This window comes from Musca vetustissima, unplaced genomic scaffold (genome assembly GCF_032173495.1).
Source record: "Musca vetustissima isolate MV318-11 ecotype Yass unplaced genomic scaffold, APGP_CSIRO_Mvet_v1 utg76065, whole genome shotgun sequence".
In the NCBI taxonomy this organism is placed as follows: domain Eukaryota; kingdom Metazoa; phylum Arthropoda; class Insecta; order Diptera; family Muscidae; genus Musca; species Musca vetustissima.
Window position 1 is genome coordinate 68,763 of NW_026877529.1, and position 18,654 is coordinate 87,416.

At 35.2% G+C, this 18,654-nt stretch overlaps 6 protein-coding genes across 6 annotated transcripts; 3 read left to right on the forward strand and 3 right to left on the reverse strand.

Annotated features, from left to right (window-relative positions):
- The first annotated feature begins 1,440 nt into the window (after positions 1-1,440).
- LOC133322125 (CDK5RAP1-like protein) lies at positions 1,441-3,177 on the forward strand. Its single transcript, XM_061531173.1, has one exon. The coding sequence runs from the start codon at positions 1,441-1,443 to the stop codon at positions 3,175-3,177; it is 1,737 nt and encodes a 578-aa protein (XP_061387157.1).
- Positions 3,178-3,243: 66 nt separating this feature from the next.
- Positions 3,244-5,652, reverse strand: LOC133322126 (exosome complex component RRP46). Its single transcript, XM_061531174.1, has 3 exons — positions 5,611-5,652; positions 3,684-4,067; positions 3,244-3,615 (listed from the first exon to the last, which is right to left on the reverse strand). Exons 1-3 carry the CDS (start codon positions 5,650-5,652, stop codon positions 3,244-3,246), a joined length of 798 nt encoding a protein of 265 aa, XP_061387158.1.
- A 79-nt stretch (positions 5,653-5,731) lies between these two features.
- LOC133322127 (uncharacterized) lies at positions 5,732-7,255 on the forward strand. Its single transcript, XM_061531175.1, has 2 exons — positions 5,732-5,987; positions 6,944-7,255. The coding sequence occupies exons 1-2, from the start codon at positions 5,732-5,734 to the stop codon at positions 7,249-7,251; spliced, it is 564 nt and encodes a 187-aa protein (XP_061387159.1). The 3' UTR covers positions 7,252-7,255.
- Positions 7,256-7,305: 50 nt separating this feature from the next.
- LOC133322133 (calsequestrin-1) lies at positions 7,306-7,755 on the forward strand. The gene is made up of 2 exons (XM_061531182.1): positions 7,306-7,453; positions 7,628-7,755. Exons 1-2 carry the CDS (start codon positions 7,307-7,309, stop codon positions 7,751-7,753), a joined length of 273 nt encoding a protein of 90 aa, XP_061387166.1. The 5' UTR covers position 7,306; the 3' UTR covers positions 7,754-7,755.
- A 161-nt stretch (positions 7,756-7,916) lies between these two features.
- LOC133322131 (translation initiation factor eIF-2B subunit alpha) lies at positions 7,917-10,235 on the reverse strand. Its single transcript, XM_061531180.1, has 5 exons — positions 10,201-10,235; positions 10,036-10,137; positions 9,398-9,764; positions 9,060-9,330; positions 7,917-8,065 (listed from the first exon to the last, which is right to left on the reverse strand). Exons 1-5 carry the CDS (start codon positions 10,232-10,234, stop codon positions 7,919-7,921), a joined length of 921 nt encoding a protein of 306 aa, XP_061387164.1. The 5' UTR covers position 10,235; the 3' UTR covers positions 7,917-7,918.
- Positions 10,236-12,475: 2,240 nt separating this feature from the next.
- On the reverse strand, positions 12,476-15,196 carry LOC133322128 (putative dual specificity tyrosine-phosphorylation-regulated kinase 3 homolog). The gene has a single exon (XM_061531177.1). The coding sequence runs from the start codon at positions 15,047-15,049 to the stop codon at positions 12,476-12,478; it is 2,574 nt and encodes an 857-aa protein (XP_061387161.1). The 5' UTR covers positions 15,050-15,196.
- Between the last annotated feature and the right edge of the window lie 3,458 nt (positions 15,197-18,654).

Genomic DNA, 18,654 nt, shown 5'->3' on the forward strand with positions numbered 1-18,654 from the left:
GTTTCAAGGCCTATATCAGGCGTGGATTTTTTAAAGATTACTTTTTCAAGGCCTATATCAAGCGTGGATTTTTTAAAGATTACTTTTTCAAGGCCGATATAAGGCGTGGATTTTTTAAAGATTACTTTTTCAAGGCCTATATCAAGCGTGGATTTTTTAAAGATTACTTTTTCAAGGCCTATATCAAGCGTGGATTTTTTAAAGATTACTTTTTCAAGGGGTATATCAGGCGTGGATTTTTTAAAGATTACTTTTTCAAAGCCTATATCAGGCGTGGATTTTTTAAAGATTACTTTTTCAAAGCCTATATCAGGCGTGGATTTTTTAAAGATTACTTTTTCAAGGCCTATATCAGGCGTGGATTTTTTAAAGATTACTTTTTCAAGGCCTATATCAAGCGTGGATTTTTTAAAGATTACTTTTTCAAGGCCTACATAAGGCGTGGATTTTTTAAAGATTCATTTTACAAGGCCTACATAATGGTGAATTTTTTAAAGATTACTTTTTCAAGGCCTACATTAGCTGTGGATTTTTTAAAGATTTATTTTTCAAGGCCTACATAAGGCGTGGATTTTTTAAAGATTTATTTTTCAAGGCCTACATAAGCCGTGGATATTTTAAAAATTCATTTTTCAAGGCCTACATAAGGCGTGTATTTTTTAAAGATTTATTTTTCAAGGCCTACATAAGCCGTGGATATTTTAAAAATTCATTTTTCAAGGCCTACATAAGTCGCGAATTTTTTAATGATTCATTTTACAAGGCCTACATAAGGCGTGGATTTTTTAAAGATTTATTTTGCAAGGCCTACATAAGGCGTGGATTTTTTAAAGATTCATTTTACAAGGCCTACATAAGGCGTGAATTTTTTAAAGATTCATTTTACAAGACCTACATAAGCCGTGAATTTTTTAAAGATTTATTTTACAAGGCCTACATAAGGCGTGGATTTTTTAAAGATTCATTTTACAAGGCCTACATAAGGCGTGGATTTTTTAAAGATTCATTTTTCAAGGCCTACATAAGCCGTGGTTTTTTTAAAGATTCATTTTTCAAGGGTTATCAGAAGGCGCGGAAGAACAAGTTATATCTAAACGTCTAAAAATATCCTATTTCCTGTATAATAAGTTGTTATTCACTGTAAAATGGCAGCTCATTTACATATGTTTTCTTCTATTATGCTTTGGTCCCATTCTAAACATTTTCAGTGCGCCTTGATGATTCCAATTTGTTACACCTGGTCCATCCATCTTATCAGTTTTGTTTTGATTCTGTGTTATCAGTTATGTTTTGAACCCTATTTCATCTCTTTTCACCACACCGACAATTTTGATAAAGGTGGCATTCCCATCCCATAGAACAACGACAATTGTATAATTCGAGATCGCCTCCTCTCGCTGTGTTCGGAATAAAATTATTTAATACAAATCGCGAAATAAAATGAAACTACAAAGGATTTTGACGTGGTACGGTAGTAGACAACATGTACGTGTGTTTTCCTCGCAGCCAGCCAACTTCAGTACTGCTGCGGCGGCTCCAAACACCCAGTCTCCAAAACCTTTAGAAAGAAAAACGTTTCTTGAACGTGTTTCGGCCGGACCGGGATTACAGGAATTTTTCAATGTCAAGGCGGTTTCACGAATGAGACGTCAAGAAGAATCTGAAGAGAATATTATCCCATATCTTCCGATTGAAAGTTATAGCGGTAACGGCCGTAGGGTATTCTTTGAGGTATATGGCTGTCAAATGAATACAAATGATACGGAAGTGGTATTGGCCATTTTGGAGGCAAATGGTTATACCAAGTGCAATGACATTAAGGATGCTGATGTTATAATGATTGTCACCTGTGCTGTGCGGGAAGGTGCTGAAACTAAAATTTGGAATCGTTTAAATCACCTGAAATCTATGAAAGAAAAGAGATCGGTGAAAAAAGGTCCCCTACAAATCACAGTACTGGGTTGTATGGCGGAACGTTTGAAACAGCAGCTATTGGAAAAAGAGAAATGTGTAGATGTTGTTGCAGGGCCGGATAGTTATAAAGATCTACCCCGCTTGCTGGCGATATCCAGACATTATCAACAATCCGCTATTAATGTGCTGCTGAGTTTAGATGAAACCTATGCCGATGTTATGCCGGTAAGGCTGAATACAGATTCTCCCACGGCATTTGTTTCGATTATGAGAGGCTGTGATAATATGTGTACATATTGTATTGTACCATTTACCCGTGGTAGAGAGCGTTCCAGGGCAGTGGAATCAATCAAGCAAGAGGTGTTAACTTTAAGGGATAATGGCATCAAGGAAGTAACGTTGCTGGGTCAAAATGTAAACAGCTATAGAGATACATCAAAAGAGGCACCCGCCAAGGATATATCAACTGCCCCCGGATTTAAGACAGTATACAAACCGAAGAAGGGAGGTTTACCATTTTCGGTTTTACTTCAGGAAATAGCGGAAGCCGTGCCCGATGTCCGTATACGTTTTACATCACCCCATCCCAAAGATTTCTCGGAAGATGTATTGAGGATTATACGCGATTATCCAAATGTGTGTAAAAATCTACATCTTCCCGCCCAGTCGGGGTCGAATAGTGTTTTAGAACGTATGCGTAGAGGTTATACCAGGGAAGCATATCTACAGCTAGTCGATACTATACGTAGATATATTCCACAAGTTGGTCTATCGAGTGATTTCATTTGTGGCTTCTGTGGAGAAACTGAGGAAGAATTCCAAGACACTGTAGATCTAATAGAAAAGGTGCGTTATAATGTAGCCTTTCTCTTTGCCTATAGCATGCGGGAGAAAACCACTGCCCATCGTAGATATAAAGATGATGTTCCTGCAGATGTAAAGACTATCAGATTACAACGAATGGTAAAAGCTTTTCGTCAAGGCGCCACAGAATTACACAAAGAATATGAGGGACGTAATGAATTAATTTTAATTGAAGGCACCAGTAAGAGATCCGAAGATTATGTTTTCGGAAGAAATGATGCAAATATTAAAGTCATAGTACCAATTAAGGAATTACCAGAAGGAAAAGATGGTACACACAGACGAACAATATCGGTGGGTGATTATGTGGTGGCACACATACAGGAATCCAACTCACAAGTATTGAAAGGTGAACCCTTATATCTAAGTTCTATTTTAGACTATCATTCTAAAGTGTAAATAATTAGAACAAATTGTTGTTTTTAGTTTTCTAATATAAGAAATATATTTTTGTTAACTAAATTTCTAATCTTCCATTGCTTCGTCTCCCTCCATAAGCGATGTTGTTGTGGGATTTGTTTTTGTATGGAATTTAGTCATTATTTTACGATAGAAATCAAATATAACTCCGCTGGCAGCACGACACATCAGGTAGGCATCATTGAATTGTGCCATTTTAAAACATCCTGTACTGTTCACAGTCACCAAATCCCTTTCCAAGGAATCAAAAACAAATGTGAAATTTGCACGACTCTCATTTGTTTGGCCATAATCAGGATCCAATATTAACTGGCCATTTTTATCGACAATACAGCAAACTGCAGCCACGGTAAATTTCATGGGAATGCCCCCAATTAGGAGAGCCATACAGGCAGCATTAATGGCACAGGCATCCAACTATAAAAATAAAAAAGAAACAAAATACTTTATATCAATATTAAACATAATAACATGATTCTACTTACACCCCCTCTATCATCCAATTCCTGTACTTGCACGGATACCATTGTCCTGGGATGCATGGCCGATAACAAAGCCGCCTCACATGTATCTTTAATTACCGTTTCACGCATTCTATCCCTTATTGTGGGTAATCCAGACTTGGGCCTATAAATACACTCCACATAGGCTTTGTCTATATTCAAGTTTTGTAATTTTACTTCAACAGGTCCCAATATCGATGCCATTACACATGTTCCTCCCTGGGCGAAAAGTGCCGAGCCATCGGTCCGTGTTAAAGGGTTCAATTCACAATTCAACGAACGTATTTTAACATCACGATTTGTGGCAGAGTCACTTTGCATTTTTGTATCATTTGTAACCATTTTTGATAGATTTTTTAGTGAATTCTTTTAAAGTTTATAAAATGTTTACGTTTTTCAAAAATGTGGCTTATAAGCTCTGCTTCTTGTTTGTTAATGTTGTTCACTATGGATTGATAACACAAAGCAACATATGTTTTGAAAGGGAATTAGTGGATGACGTATAAACAATGTTGTGTTCCCGTACATTTTTAATAGAAAATTTTTTAGTTTTTTTTCACGGAAATGATCCTTATGAAAATATAGGGTTACTACAGTAGCAGGGAGGAGCAAAAGTGCTTCCGAAGCATCTAGCTAACTTTTTTATTCTATATATAACCTATAACCTTTTCAGAGGTTAATGTAACCTACAGTAGTGAATAGGATGGTATCCATGGGGGAGTAACAACCAAAAAAATTAATAAAGGGTAGTTGCGTATATAATGAGTCTGTAAATTTCCTATTTAATTATTAACCCGTTTTATTTATTTTTTGAGGGTAGTAATATCGTAGATGATTTCTGATAATTTCAACATCTTCAGAGGTTCTTAAATGAGTTATCAGACTGTAGAGTAGGAACAACAATTAGATAAGAAGAAGTAGGTTTATTTGTTAAAAAATCAAGTCCGAGAAAATATAAAAATTCCCTTATCAGACTGTAGAGTAGGAGCAACAATTAGATAAGAAGAAGTAGATTTATTTGTTAAAAAATCAAGTCCGAGAAAATATAAAAATTCCCTTACAAAATCCCTGCCAACATTTTCTTTTTCTAGAACCCTTGACAAAATCAACGCTTTGTAGGGCACTTGAGAAGATATCCTGTAAAAGATCCACTCTTTAAGAAGATATCTTATAAAATACACGCCTTGTAGGACCCTTCCAAAATCCAAGCGTAGTAGACCACTTATGCGTTTTCTAGAGCCCTTGACAAAATCCACGCTTTGTATCCCTTCAAAGCTTTGTAGGGCCCCTGAGGAAATCAAAGCTTTGTAGAACCCTTGACTTCCGGCATTCTTCAAAAATATTCATTAAAAAATACACACTAGAAAAAATATTGACGCCTTCCTGAAAAATATTCTTTAAAAAATACACACTTGAAAAAATATTGACGCGTTCCGATAGTCCCTGAAAAATATTCTTTAAAAAATACACATTTGAAAAAATATTGACGCCATCCGATAATCCCAGAAAAATATTCTTTAAAAATCCACGCCCTTCAATAGTTCCTGACAAATGTCCTCTAAAAAATCCACGCCTTTCGATAGTCCCTGACAAATGTTCTTTAAAAAATCCTCGCCTTTCGATAGTCCCTGAAAAATATTAAATAAAATATAAAAATTATTTTAAAACAACTATGCCATAATAGTCCTTGAAAAATATTATTTAGCAAAATCCACGCCTCCTGGTAGTCCCCACAAAGTTGTTTCAAAAATCTACGCTTGTAATACTTGATTGAAAAACATTATTAAAAAATCCACGTTTATAATAGTCCCACACAAATATTATTTAAAAAATCCGTGTACGTTTACAGCGAGTCATGCCATGATGAGTAGTCATTTTACAGTGAATAGCGTGAACCCTATTTAACTACTTCCCTACAATCCCTCTCCGTGAACACTTTAACTGAACACATTTCGTTAAACGACACAAATCGACATAAAAGAAAGAAAAAACAAAAAAAAATACAATTGTGTTTTTATTTGACATAAACAATGACCGATTTAGACCCTTGGAAGGTCCAACATCCAGAAAACTCGAACACAAACGGAACAGTAACTAACGGCACTAATAATACTACAGAATCTGAAAACGCATCTTTGGGGTTTGAGGATAGTTTTATTGCAGAAGCTGAAAATAATAATTGTGATAGCGACAAAAACGAACAAGAAAAATCAAATACTACTACTGATAATCAGAAACCAGAGCATCAACCACTACCGGATTCGCAAACATATTTAAAAGGATTAGGTAAGTTATATGGGGAATTAAATTTTGTGGATATAAATCAATAGAGTTGTCATGATTTAATGTTGTCAACAAAGTAATTAGGTTGTATATAGTATATATACAGTGAAGGAAAAAAGTGGACATACACTTTCAGAGAAAGATGTTTACAATACGATTAAGAGGGGTTAAATATATATTTTATTGTCTTTAGACCTAATAACCCTAGTTTGTGGTTTAAAATCTACACTTATGACTATGAGGGTCCCTAAAATCTTTTTTATAGCTCTGATAGCCATTGAAAAATATAATTAAAAACATCCATGCCTATAACCATGGTATAATAATAAAAGGTAACAGCAAGTGTTGTTGTACAAAAAACGATACAACAACCACATGGAAATTTTTTGTTGTAAGTTCTACTAGTGTCAACTCATTTGACAGAAAAATGTAAACAAACAAACAAATTATCATCAAATTATTTTTATTTTGAAAATGGAATATTTTCGAATCCTCAAAATAAAAATTGAAAAACATGAATGAAAATCTATCAAATTTATATTTCTATCGCTTCCACATCTTTCCTTTAATTGAGCCATTGCCATATATATGAGTAACACATATGACAATGCTGGGAATAGCGAGTAATTCCTTCAAGAAAGATTTGCTTCCTCAAACTTTCCCAGCAGGCAGATTGAGTAAATTGAATACGGGATCACATTAATAAAGAACAATTTCAAATTGTATGCATTCCCAATTTTCCTGTTGGGTGATTTTTAAAAACATAATTTGTCAAATTCATATTGACACTAGTATTACGTTGGAATCAAATCAGCTGGGATTTGCTGTTACCTTTTATAATTGTACCATGGCCTATAACCTACAAAAATTAAAAAAAAACAAATTTCTAAATCCCATCCTTCCTTTTTGTTTAAAATTTTAATAATAATAATCTTCTTTTATTTCCCTCTTTTTTCTAGAACGCAAATTAGACAAATTAAAAAAGAACTCCAAACTTGTTGAAGCTCTATCGGAAAAACGCGACGACTGCCTACGATCACTAATACAAAGTGATTTGTCTGGGAATAATTCAAATAATGATTTAATGCTAGAATTGGAGGCCAGCATTAATTCCGATTCGGCAGTACATAATCTATATCGTCAAATACAACCAGTTCAGGCTGTAACAGTTGGTGAAACTGTTCACATAGTTAAATACGATCAGTTGGAAGAACAGCGTTTGGAGGCAGACGCCGAAGAAGACGGTGAATTACCAGCAAGCCGATAAAGAAGAATAAATACTCCATTTTTTTATCCCAAATCGAATACAAAACGAAAGCACAATGAACTCGGCATTTGGTGAAATATTTATGTTTCTCACCAATTTGGCTTGGAAGAGTCGCATGACTATTCCCGTTTTGGTGACAACAGCTTTTTTAATTATGGACATACGATTGCAAATTGAAATTAATTTTCAATCGGGTCAAGTGGTAAGTAGTGTGGAGAAATTTCACTTCTCTCTCGCAGAGATACTGACTGTGTCAAGACACCCTCAATAGAATTATTTTCAAGGATCTCTCCATACTTGTTTTATTTAAATATGTTTTTTTCCAAAATAAAAATTTATTTTCCTTTGAAATTAATATTTCTTCATTTTATGTCAGGCCGCTGCTGAATTTGATGCCGACGATGATGATTATTTGGATGATGATGATGACGACGATGATGCCTATGAAGAGTACACAACTGATTCCGATACGAATCCAGACGATGATGATAGTGACAATTAGTTATAAATCGTCCACACATATAGCTTCCCAAATTAATTTTCTTGTAGTCTTAAAAAATCATTATTTTTTTATGTTTTACTTTGGATTCATTACAAATATATTTTTGTAAAAAACAGACAAATTTTATTTTGACACGATGTGTAATAAAAGCGGAAAATAATAAGCTTACATATAAAGTTTTATTAACTCGTCACTTACAGCTGAGGGAGTTAGAATGCCTAAATCGGTAAAAAGCAATGTGATGTAAGCCGGTGGTGTATAGTCGACCAGGGGATGGACTTTCGAGACATCACTCAAATGTTTGCGAGAGTACTAGAAGAAAAATAAAAAACAACATTTTAAAAAGTGGTTTAAAAAGAATTCAAGTGAACCACAAAACAATGGAAAATAATTAAAAAAAAAAAAATAAATGAATGAGCTGTGCCAAATTTCAACCAAATCGGATGATAAATGCGACCTGTACTTTGTTTACAATTTAACATCAACAGACGGACGGTCTTGCATAAATCAACTCAGGAAGTGATTCTATGCATATTCTCAAAAGGAACCCTGGGTCTACCTCGTTTCCTTTTGTCTGTTACACACGCCCATTGCTCCTGAAGTCCTTGAAAATAATATAATTACAAATCCACGTCTATTGCCCTTGGAGTCCTTGAAAAAAATATAATTACAAATCCACGTCTATTGCCCTTGGAGTCCTTGAAAAAAATATAATTACAAATCCACGTCTATTGCCCTTGGAGTCCTTGAAAAAAATCTAATTAATAATCCACGCCTATTGCCCTTGGTGTCCTTGAAAAAATCTAATTAATAATCCACGCCTATTGCCCTTGGTGTCCTTGAAAAAATCTAATTAATAATCCACGCCAATTGCCCTTGGTGTCCTTGAAAAAATGAATTAAAAATCCACGCCTATTGCCCTTGGTGTCCTTGAAAAAATCTAATTAATAATCCACGCCCTTGCTTGTCATTGAAAAAAATTAATTAAAAATCCACGCCTATTGCCCTTGTAGTCCTTGAAAAAAATCTAATTAAAAATTCAGGACTATTGCTCTTAAAGTAAATGAAAAAAATATAATTAAAAATCCACCCCTATTGCTCTTGAAGTCCTTGACAAAAATATAATTAAAAACCCACGGCTATTGCTCTGAAGTCCTTGAAAAAAATCTAATTAAAAATCCACGCCTATTGCTCTTGAAGTCATTGAAAAAATATAATTAAAAATCCACGCCTATCAATATCGATTGTATCTCCCTCACATTCCTTCCATAGGAATTTAATAAAAATAATAAATGTGTTATATTACCTTATATTCATCTGGTAAATCCCTTTGATTAAGAGGATACAATCGTGTGAATTTAAAACTTTCGGCTAAAACATAAAATGGTTTCTTCATCTCTTGGGCACAAAGACCCATAGTGAAACTACCAATGCGATTAATGATGCCACCCGATTCCACAACAGCTTCCGCACCCACCATTACAAAATCCACAGATTCCATAACATAACCTGTAGCCGAATCCAAAATTAATGTGCAATCAATGCCGGCCCTCTCCAAATCGGCAATCATTTGTTCTCTAAAGAAAACGAAATATAAACAAATTATTTAACATTACTTTTTTAAGCCATAACAAAACCACCTACCCCGAATTATCCGGGCCACCTTGTGTTACGAAAACATGAAATTGTTTATTGGCCTTGGCCGCTGTCACCAAAGCCTTTAGGACAACACGTGATCTTGAGTGAGTCAAAACACGACAGCCATCGGTTATAAATCTTTGAGCTTGTTGAGCAATAACGTTACGTGAATTTAAAAGCTTAGTTAAGAATATTTTGCCACGATGCAACATAATTTCACGACACTCTTCCATGCCGCGATCATCTAAACTGAGTGTGATGAAACGGCAAAACAGTTCACCGCCCGATACAACAGCAGCAATTGATAAATCGGTGTTGCGCATAGCGGCCACAGCCTCCAACATGGTATTTTGTAAGATGTGAATGGTTCCGACTAGAAGGAATCAGAAAAAAAATTATATCAGTCGATTTTAAAAATATACATTGCGACACCTATTTTTTGTTAAAAAAATCTCCGGATGGGCGTGTAAAATATACTTAAGCCTTCAATCTATTTGAGTCCCAAAGCCGGCAGGCTTATGAAATTCTGACGGGCCATATCATGGGTAATACAAAAATATATGCTTAAAATGTGGGCAACACTTAAAAAAGTTTTCGTGACCGAGTCCTAAGTAATCTCCATTGTTCCATAATTCCCAACTTACATTGTTTCTTTTCCAATATCATTAGCAATGTCTTAATAGCAGCTATGCCCGACGACAAATCCTTGTCATCATCCAATAGTTTAAGAAAATATTTGACCACATCTGCAACAAAGAATAGTTATAATAATTATCCTTATATTAATATAAATAATTAAATTCAATTACCAAAATCATCCTTTTTATCCAATGTTTGAGGCATTTTATCTGAATTTGTTGTCCAGCACAAAAGAAATCGTTTGCAGAAAAGAAAATAACAAAACAGTTTATTTGACACGCAAACTACGCTAGGTTAGGATACGAAAAACATATGTTTTTTGTTTACAACAAAAATATCGATAGTTTTAGCTACCTAAGTTATCGATATCATGAAAAGTAGTGTTGTTAGGCGTCAAATTAAGAGACCGGTAAGTTTAACCTTCAAGGAAACGCATAATACAAAATACGAATTTGGAATGTGATACCAAATAACTTATGCGAGGTCTGCGGAGAAGCCTAAACGGCTGCAAATATAATCTTTGGATGTCGTAAATTTAATAATACAAGAAGATGCATTCAAAAACTATGTGATTTCTCCACATCTGAAGACTTTACGAATGCAATAGGTTTATAAAGTTTGAACATTGTGGTAAAATTTCTAAAAAGTTGGAGTCGACCTATAGACATACATATATATTCAACCGTCTCTCGTTATTTAAAACGCTACGAAGTCCGTTAAGTTTATATCTATTTGTTTGGCTAATTCCTCATCAGGGTAGGTTCTAAAATCTCACTCATTTCAAATTGCGCAAATCGTTCTATTTAATGGCTATTTTTTAACATGGTTTTAGACCCAAAGTTCCCTTGGACTACATCCGCTTCAAACAATTTGCATTCGATTAACAGATTTCGATCTTGCTAGTGTGTACGGTCCACTCCATTTGGTCCCAAATGGTCAAAATTTTGCTAACCATATATTTGCGCAAATTAATATTTTAATCAAGCCTTTATAATGTGGAATTTCTTGGTCCATTACGAACCGAATGGATCCAATAGTAATATTTTTACAAAATCCAGATCAAGCCCGAATATAGAACACACCAGTTAACATCTTCTGATACTCCCCCCTGAAAGGGTCAAATAATAAAAATTAATATATTGAAATAACAATTTCAATATATTAATTTCAGACATTTTTTGTTTGGTCGTTCATCATGGTACAATTATAAAAGTTAACAGCAAATCCCAGCTGATTTGATTCCAACGTAATACTAGTGTCAATATGAATTTGACAAGTTATGTTTTTAAAAATCACCCAACAGGAAAATTGGCAACGGATACAATTTGAAATTGTTCTTTATTAAATGTGCTCCCGTATTCAATTTACTCAATCTGCCTGCTGGGAAAGTTTGAGGAAGCAAATCTTTCTTCAAGGAATAACTCGCTATTCCCAGCATTTTCATATGTGTTACACATATATATGGCAATGGCTCAATTATAGGAAAGATGTGGAAGCGATAGAAATATAAATTTGATAGCTTTTCATTCATGTTTTTCAATTTTTATTTTGAGGATTCGAAAATATTTCATTTTCAAAATAAAAATAATTTGTTTGTTTACATTTTTCTGTCAAATGAGTTGACACTAGTAGAACTTACAACAACAAATTTCAATGTGGTTGTTGTATCGTTTTTTGTACAACAACACTTGCTGTTACCTTCTATTATTATACCATGGTCGTTAATTATCTATCATTCCATTGTTTCTAAAATCATTCCAATGTACTTTTGTTTTTCCAAAAGTTCAACCAAAAATAAAAACACATTTCAAATTTTTTTTAAAAAAAATTATAATTAGCCGATTTATTAATGTAAATCATAAATGGGGTTTTAAATTCAAAAGCTTTTTGTTTTTGCTGTTTTGTTTTCAAATTAAATACGGTGTTGAACTCGTAATCTACTAGTTATTATATATGACATTTAATTTAATTTAGTGTTTTTTAATGAATACAAAAATTTTGATGTTTCTCTCACGCGTTCTATGCGATGCAAACTTAATGTCTATGTCTAACAAAACATACAAAATTGTCTTGCAATTGAAAGGCTTTCCAGAATTAGTGGATATTTTTATTAAATGAAAATCATTATTATTATTATTTGTAATATTAATATTTTAGTAATATATGTAATAATAACTATATAATAAATCATACGACGACGACATTCATAATATTTTTAATCTATATGAACACACTAATTCGAATGAACAATTTCAGACTTATAATAATAACAAACTAAATACTGTACATACGACGTTAAGTTAAACTAAATACGACACACGAGTTGCTGCTAAAAACACACACACGCAAACACAGAAAATCGTTGTTTCTGTTCTCTAATTTGTTTTTCGTTTCTTATTTCCTTTTGTTTTGTATCTTTTCGACAAAATTTATTGATTGATAGATTTATTCCTCAGTTGACTTTGATGCCGACAACTTGGAAGAGAGGGAGTGACTATCACTGCCACGCCTCGGTTGAGTATTGCTATTCGATGCCGATGATAAATGGATCAAGTTCGAATCCGTAGTATACGCACCCAGAAATTCGGAGGTGGTTGATAATTTGCTATATGTCCTATTATTTCCTGCATCGTTCTGGTGAGATGTACTCGATGTTTGATGATGGCCCCACAGAGAATCTGTAGATTGTTGTTGTTGCGATGAGATTAATGAGGACACCAAGGGTCCCACGGTGCCAATGGCGGTGAGTGTTGCTAGGCAGTCTTTAGAATGGCCAATTTTACGAATATCCGTATTGGCCGAGGAGCCACTGGCTCTGCCGCTATCACTGCTCGGATTTGCACTGATTGGGGATTTTTCATCACATGTGCTACCGGCACCACTGCTACCGCTTATGGCATTGGGATGACTACTGGGTGGTTTTGGCAGGCGCCTCCTCAGCCAAGGATGTTTCAGTGCCTCAGCGGGAGTAAGTCGCTTCTCCGGATCCCATTCTAAACATCCACGTATAAAGTTCAAAAACAAAGGATCATTGCAGCCATCCAAAGCCTTTGACAAACTCTTAGAGCCGGGTGGTCCACGAGTCTTTCCTCGGCGAGATTGTCCACCTACCAGCACCACAGTTCCATCGGACATATTGCGTACGGTGCAGTAACGAGGATATCCCTCCGAGTTAAAGAACATTTTGGCACGTTTAGAATTGGCCAATAAATGTTTGGGTGGCATACCCAAAACTTCCAAAATGCAGGCCAATTGATCTGCTTCATTTTCCCCGGGGAATAAAGCACGTCCCGATAATAGTTCCGCCAATATACAGCCCAGTGACCACATATCAATGGGTCGACCATACTTGGCACCCAAAATAACTTCGGGCGCCCGATAAAAACGCGACTGTATATACGTGTATACACGTTGGCTTTCATAACACGAAGAACCAAAGTCAATAACCTTGATGCCGGAACGACCCTGTTGTTTGAGTAATACATTTTCGGGCTTCATATCACAATGGATAATCTCATTCTTGTATAGGACATCCAGACACTGCAGTAGGGAGTGGGCAAATTTACGCATTAACTGCAGCGAGAATCCCTTGAAGCCATTCTTTTTGATTAGCTCGTAGAGATTGATGTTCAACAGCTCAAATGTAATGCACATGTGATTTCGGAAGGTGAAATAGTCATACATGTGAATGATGTTCATGGTGTTGTATTTATCTTGGCGACGCAGATGGTGCAGTATACGTATCTCTTCCTGGGCCTGGCGATGAAAACGTTTTTCGTTACGCACCATTTTTAGGGCCACATGCTCGTGTGTCTTATGATCGAAGGCCTTGATGACCTGGCCAAAGCTGCCTTTGCCGATAACCTTGAGCATTTCATAGCGGTATGCCACATGGTCATGGGGTATATGTATGTAGGCACCTTGCTCATTGTCATAATCACAGTTATTGGGACCAAAGATACCGGGGCGTTTCTTGGCATTGGCACCAATGAAATAAATTTGCGGGTACGCCAATATTTCTGTGCGTTCGTAGGGCGTTAATTTGTGCATGTATAGCACCATGACCTGCTGCGGTGACACTATCAAGGGCTTGGGCTTTTCGGCCAAGGCGCTCTTCTGCTGGCCAGACATTAGGATTTGTTCGTGGAATGAGAACAGACTGTTCTGGGTAGCTGTCAGGGGTACTAAGGCGTTGCTCACCGACTTCGCCTGGATGTCACCGTTTGTTGTGTGTGTGGGCGAACCTTCTGCATTAGCCGGTTCAGCGGTCGTGGTCTTTGTTAGGTGTTTATTGGCAGATGTTTGTTGTTGTTGCTTTGTTGGAGTATTTGTGGGTATTGTTTTTGCATTTGTATTCTTCAGTAAATCTTTTGTTGTTGCCGGTGTGGTGGTGGTGATGGTGTTGTAGTGAGTGGAATATGTTGTGTTCTGTGCTGCGCTTGATGAAGTTTCCTTGGACTTGGTGGCACCATCCGATTTATCACCATCATATGCTGCTGGTGGTGGCTGGGATTTTTGTTGTTGCAGTTGTGGTTTGCTGTTCCTGTAATCATTTTGGGCATATTTTTGTTTGCTTAATAAGGCAGTGTTTATGTTCGCATCAAAAGCTATGGATGTCGATGACGATGAGACAGATGGGTGCGATCCAATAAGTGAATGAAATGGATTTATACTAATTTTATTGATGCTATTGTTGCGGAAGCAGCTACTAATGCTGCTGCTGCTGTTCAAGCTCCTGGGAGAGGAGTACATTTGGCTAGATGGATTCTCGACCATGCTGCCGCCAGCGCCACCACCAATGGTGCTGCCGTTTAATGTGTCTTTGTTGCTACTGGTGGTGGATAGGGATGACGGTGAATTGACAGATATTGCGGGTGACGCTGCGGCATGATGATGGGTATGCTTAACTGCTGTTTGAATTGCAGTCGGTGCCGTGTGATGAAGATGATGGTGTTTGCTACTAGATTGCTGAGTACTTGGCTGTTGTAGTTGTTGCTGTTGTGCTTTTGAACCCACCATATTTTCCTATATATGTTAAAGCTGTTTGTTGTTGTTGTAGTGGTTGTTATTATTATTATTTATTATTATTGTAATGAGATCCGACCTATATATTTTGGTTGTTTTTTTTAACTACTACTACTTAGCCTGTTTCGTGTTGGTATTAATGGTGTTGTTGTTGCTGCTGCTGTTTATATTATGATCCTTTACCGCTCCCAATAATAGTCTTACGAGTTGTATGTTATGTGAATTGTGTTGGTGTTGTATGTGCTGCTGATGTCTGTTCCGCTGCCGATGCGCCCCTATGAATCTCGTTAATGATGCCGATGCACGGAAGGGATTCTGCGTAAGAAACGACGACGAAGACGATGAATTATCAACTAATATTGCTGCTAAATTGGTACTCCATTATCCCAGTGTCCCCAATACAAGGCGAATGACGGTTTTTCCTCTGAGATCACACAAAAAATTGACAAGTTGATCGATTTTTTACAAATTTTTTTCCTCCTTGCAATTTACGGCACCAATGCACAGGAAGTTCCAATTGTAGTTCTTAATTGTAGTTATTTTCGTGTTTCTACTTGGCCACAATTCATATACCAGGCATTTTTTTATGGTTTTTATTCAAGATTGATTTGGTGTATTCGTCAATTTTATACAAAGAATACAAAGAAAAAACTTGTTAAATGATGAGGTCCACAGACCGAAGCCAGTCTGTTGTGCGAGTGAGAGGGCTGTGTACAAACGCCGTTCAATAATTAAAGGACGGAGGCGCCGGAGTTAACGGCGTTGGTACACTTATTTTACAAAAATGGCCGCCGATAATTGTAGTGAATGTCATGCAATGTTTACATAATAGTTTCACATGCCAATTCTATCAAGTAAATGCTATTAGTAAATCTAGTGGACTTTATTTGAAGTAAGTAAGTAAATTTATTGAGACTCTTCTTCTTTTCGATAACATAGTTTCATGTACAGATAATGATTAGACTAGTTAGAACTATAGACGTCTTAAAGCGGATTTACATATAACTTTTGATCATGATTAAAGGCTGAATCAGGGTTTATTTTCTTAATCAGGCTAAATTTACCATGATTTACCACACAAATTTAAATCATCGTGCAGCAGGATTTATTTTAAATCATGATCGAAATCATGATACTACTGAGATGCAACGTGGGTTTTGTACGAAAAAATACAACTCTCTCACAATGTACCAAAATTTGCAACTGTTTTTACATGCCGTTTGTTTTTAAATTTAACGGCTGACAAATACAAAAATGACAGATCAAAGGAAAATAAAAATTATTTATAGAATTTTTGTGTTTTTAGGTGTTTTTTTTTTTACTTTCCAAACGATCACAGTATTGCAAAAACATTTCCATTGTGGTAATTCTTCTATTCTTTTACAAATTGCAAACAAATATTTTTGGCGCAAATTAATAATTTTGTATGTATACTAACAAACATCAGCTGATCGGCATTTAGAACATGATTAAGGGTGTATTTCTGGATTTTGTTAATCGAGTCGATTTAAAATCGTATATGTAAATGTACCTTTATTCTAACACATTGAAGGAGATATGCAACATTGCAAACGATAATTACGTATGATAAATGTGAAAACATGCTGTAAGAAAGAGAAAAGGCTTGCTCCCGGCCTATACATTAGCGGACAGCGCAATTGACGTCTGCCAAATATAAATAGACTTAAAAACAAAATAGATGTCTGTTTAGGCAATGACAAATGTAAACAAAAGAATACTTTAAAATAAAGTTAAAGAATTATTAAAAATAAATTAAATATATAAATATCACAGTAAGAATTACAAAAATTAATCGAATGCTTATATTAAGCTAATAGTAAATATCACAGGTAAGTTCATTGGAATTATGTATCACTTATTAAAATTAAAGTCGATGTATTATTTGCAGGAAAATACAAGTCAATTAATTGCTCAACCCCGATGTGTTCCAGGAGTTGATTTTATGTAAAACTGATGTGACAATCTATCAGGTTTATTTGAAGTATACACTTTAGCATTGACATTTTCGACCAGAGGATATACTTTATTAATTAATATTTCAGCTTTTCTTCGATGTTGTTAAGTTCGAATGAAAATATTGATTCGATGTATTAAGTTAAAACGTCAAAAACTTACAATAGTTGGGAATTGGCATGCTTATGTTCGGTTCGTCGGATTATATGTAAAACTGTTAAGGAGGAAACACATACGAAGATTCAGGCTTTGTATCAAATATCCATTTATAAAGGAATATCAGAGTTAAACATTTTTGGGACGCCGTTCTCCTTTATTCTTTTACAATATATAAACCCAATTTAACATGACAAGCCTGAAGTCCTCTTATGTTTTATTTGAAATTTGAAAATTCAAAATCCCTGCTAAACATAATTCAGGGCATAATAGTACGTTTACATTTAACCGGATTTCGTTAACCCAGTGGGTTTCAATTGTCAATTCCTTTGCATATACGTCAAATAAATCCTCATAAAGTAGGTTAACCCGGTAAAAAGTTCTAATGTACAAGGAGTTTAAGTTCAGAAGATATTCTCATTTGAGAATTTGATGATGGCAACACTTTTTAATTTGGAACTCGTCTATCAATTTTAAACAACATGAAAAACAAATTCCATAAAATTTTATGTATGTCGATTGGCATATTTTAAATAAATAAAACAAAATAAATTTTCTAAAGCTGAACATTGCTCTCAAGATTTAACCATGGTTTTTACAGCTTATATTTATAAGTTTTAGAGGCAGGGAACTTCAAAATATTTATAAATATATATTATTTAGCAATTTTTGCCACTTAGCAAAATCACACCTAAGGATCTAAAAGTACCTCTGAAAGTCCCTTAGAAATATGTTTAAAAAGTCCACATCTAAGGCTCTAAAAGTCCCTCAGAAAATATGTTTAAAAAATCCACGGCTAAAGATCTAAATAGTCTCTCAGAAAAAAAATGTTAAAAAAATCCACATATAAGGGTCTAAAAGTTCCTCAGAAAAAAATGTATAAAAAATCCACATCTAAGGCTCTAAAAGTCCCTCAGACAAAAAAAATGTTTAAAAATCCACGCTTAAGGATCAAAAAGTCCCTCAGGTTTCAAAAGTCCCTTAGAAAATATGTTTAAAAAATCCACGTCTAAGTGTCTAAAAGTACCTCAGAAAAAAGTTTTAAAAAATCCATGTCTAAGGCTCTAAAAGTTCCTCAGAAATATGTTTAAAAAATCCACGCCTAAGGATCAAAAAGTCCCCCAGAAAATATGTTTAAAAAATCCACGTCTAAGGCACTAAAAGTCCCTCAGAAAAAATGTTTAAAAAAATCCACGCCAAAGTGTCTAAAAGTCCCTCAGAAAAAATGTTTAAAAAAATCCACGCCAAAGTGTCTAAAAGTACCTCAGAAAAAATGTTCTAAAAATCCACGCCTAAGGCTCTAATTTTGCCTCAGAAAATAGTCGTTTTAAGGGATGAACTACTTACCGGTGATGTCTCCAACAATGCCAATGCTTCGTGCTTCTGTACGAAGATTCAACATATATCGAAGAGAGACCAGTACAACACCAAACCTTCGGTTTGATGTCGTACTCGTTGGTAAAATTTCT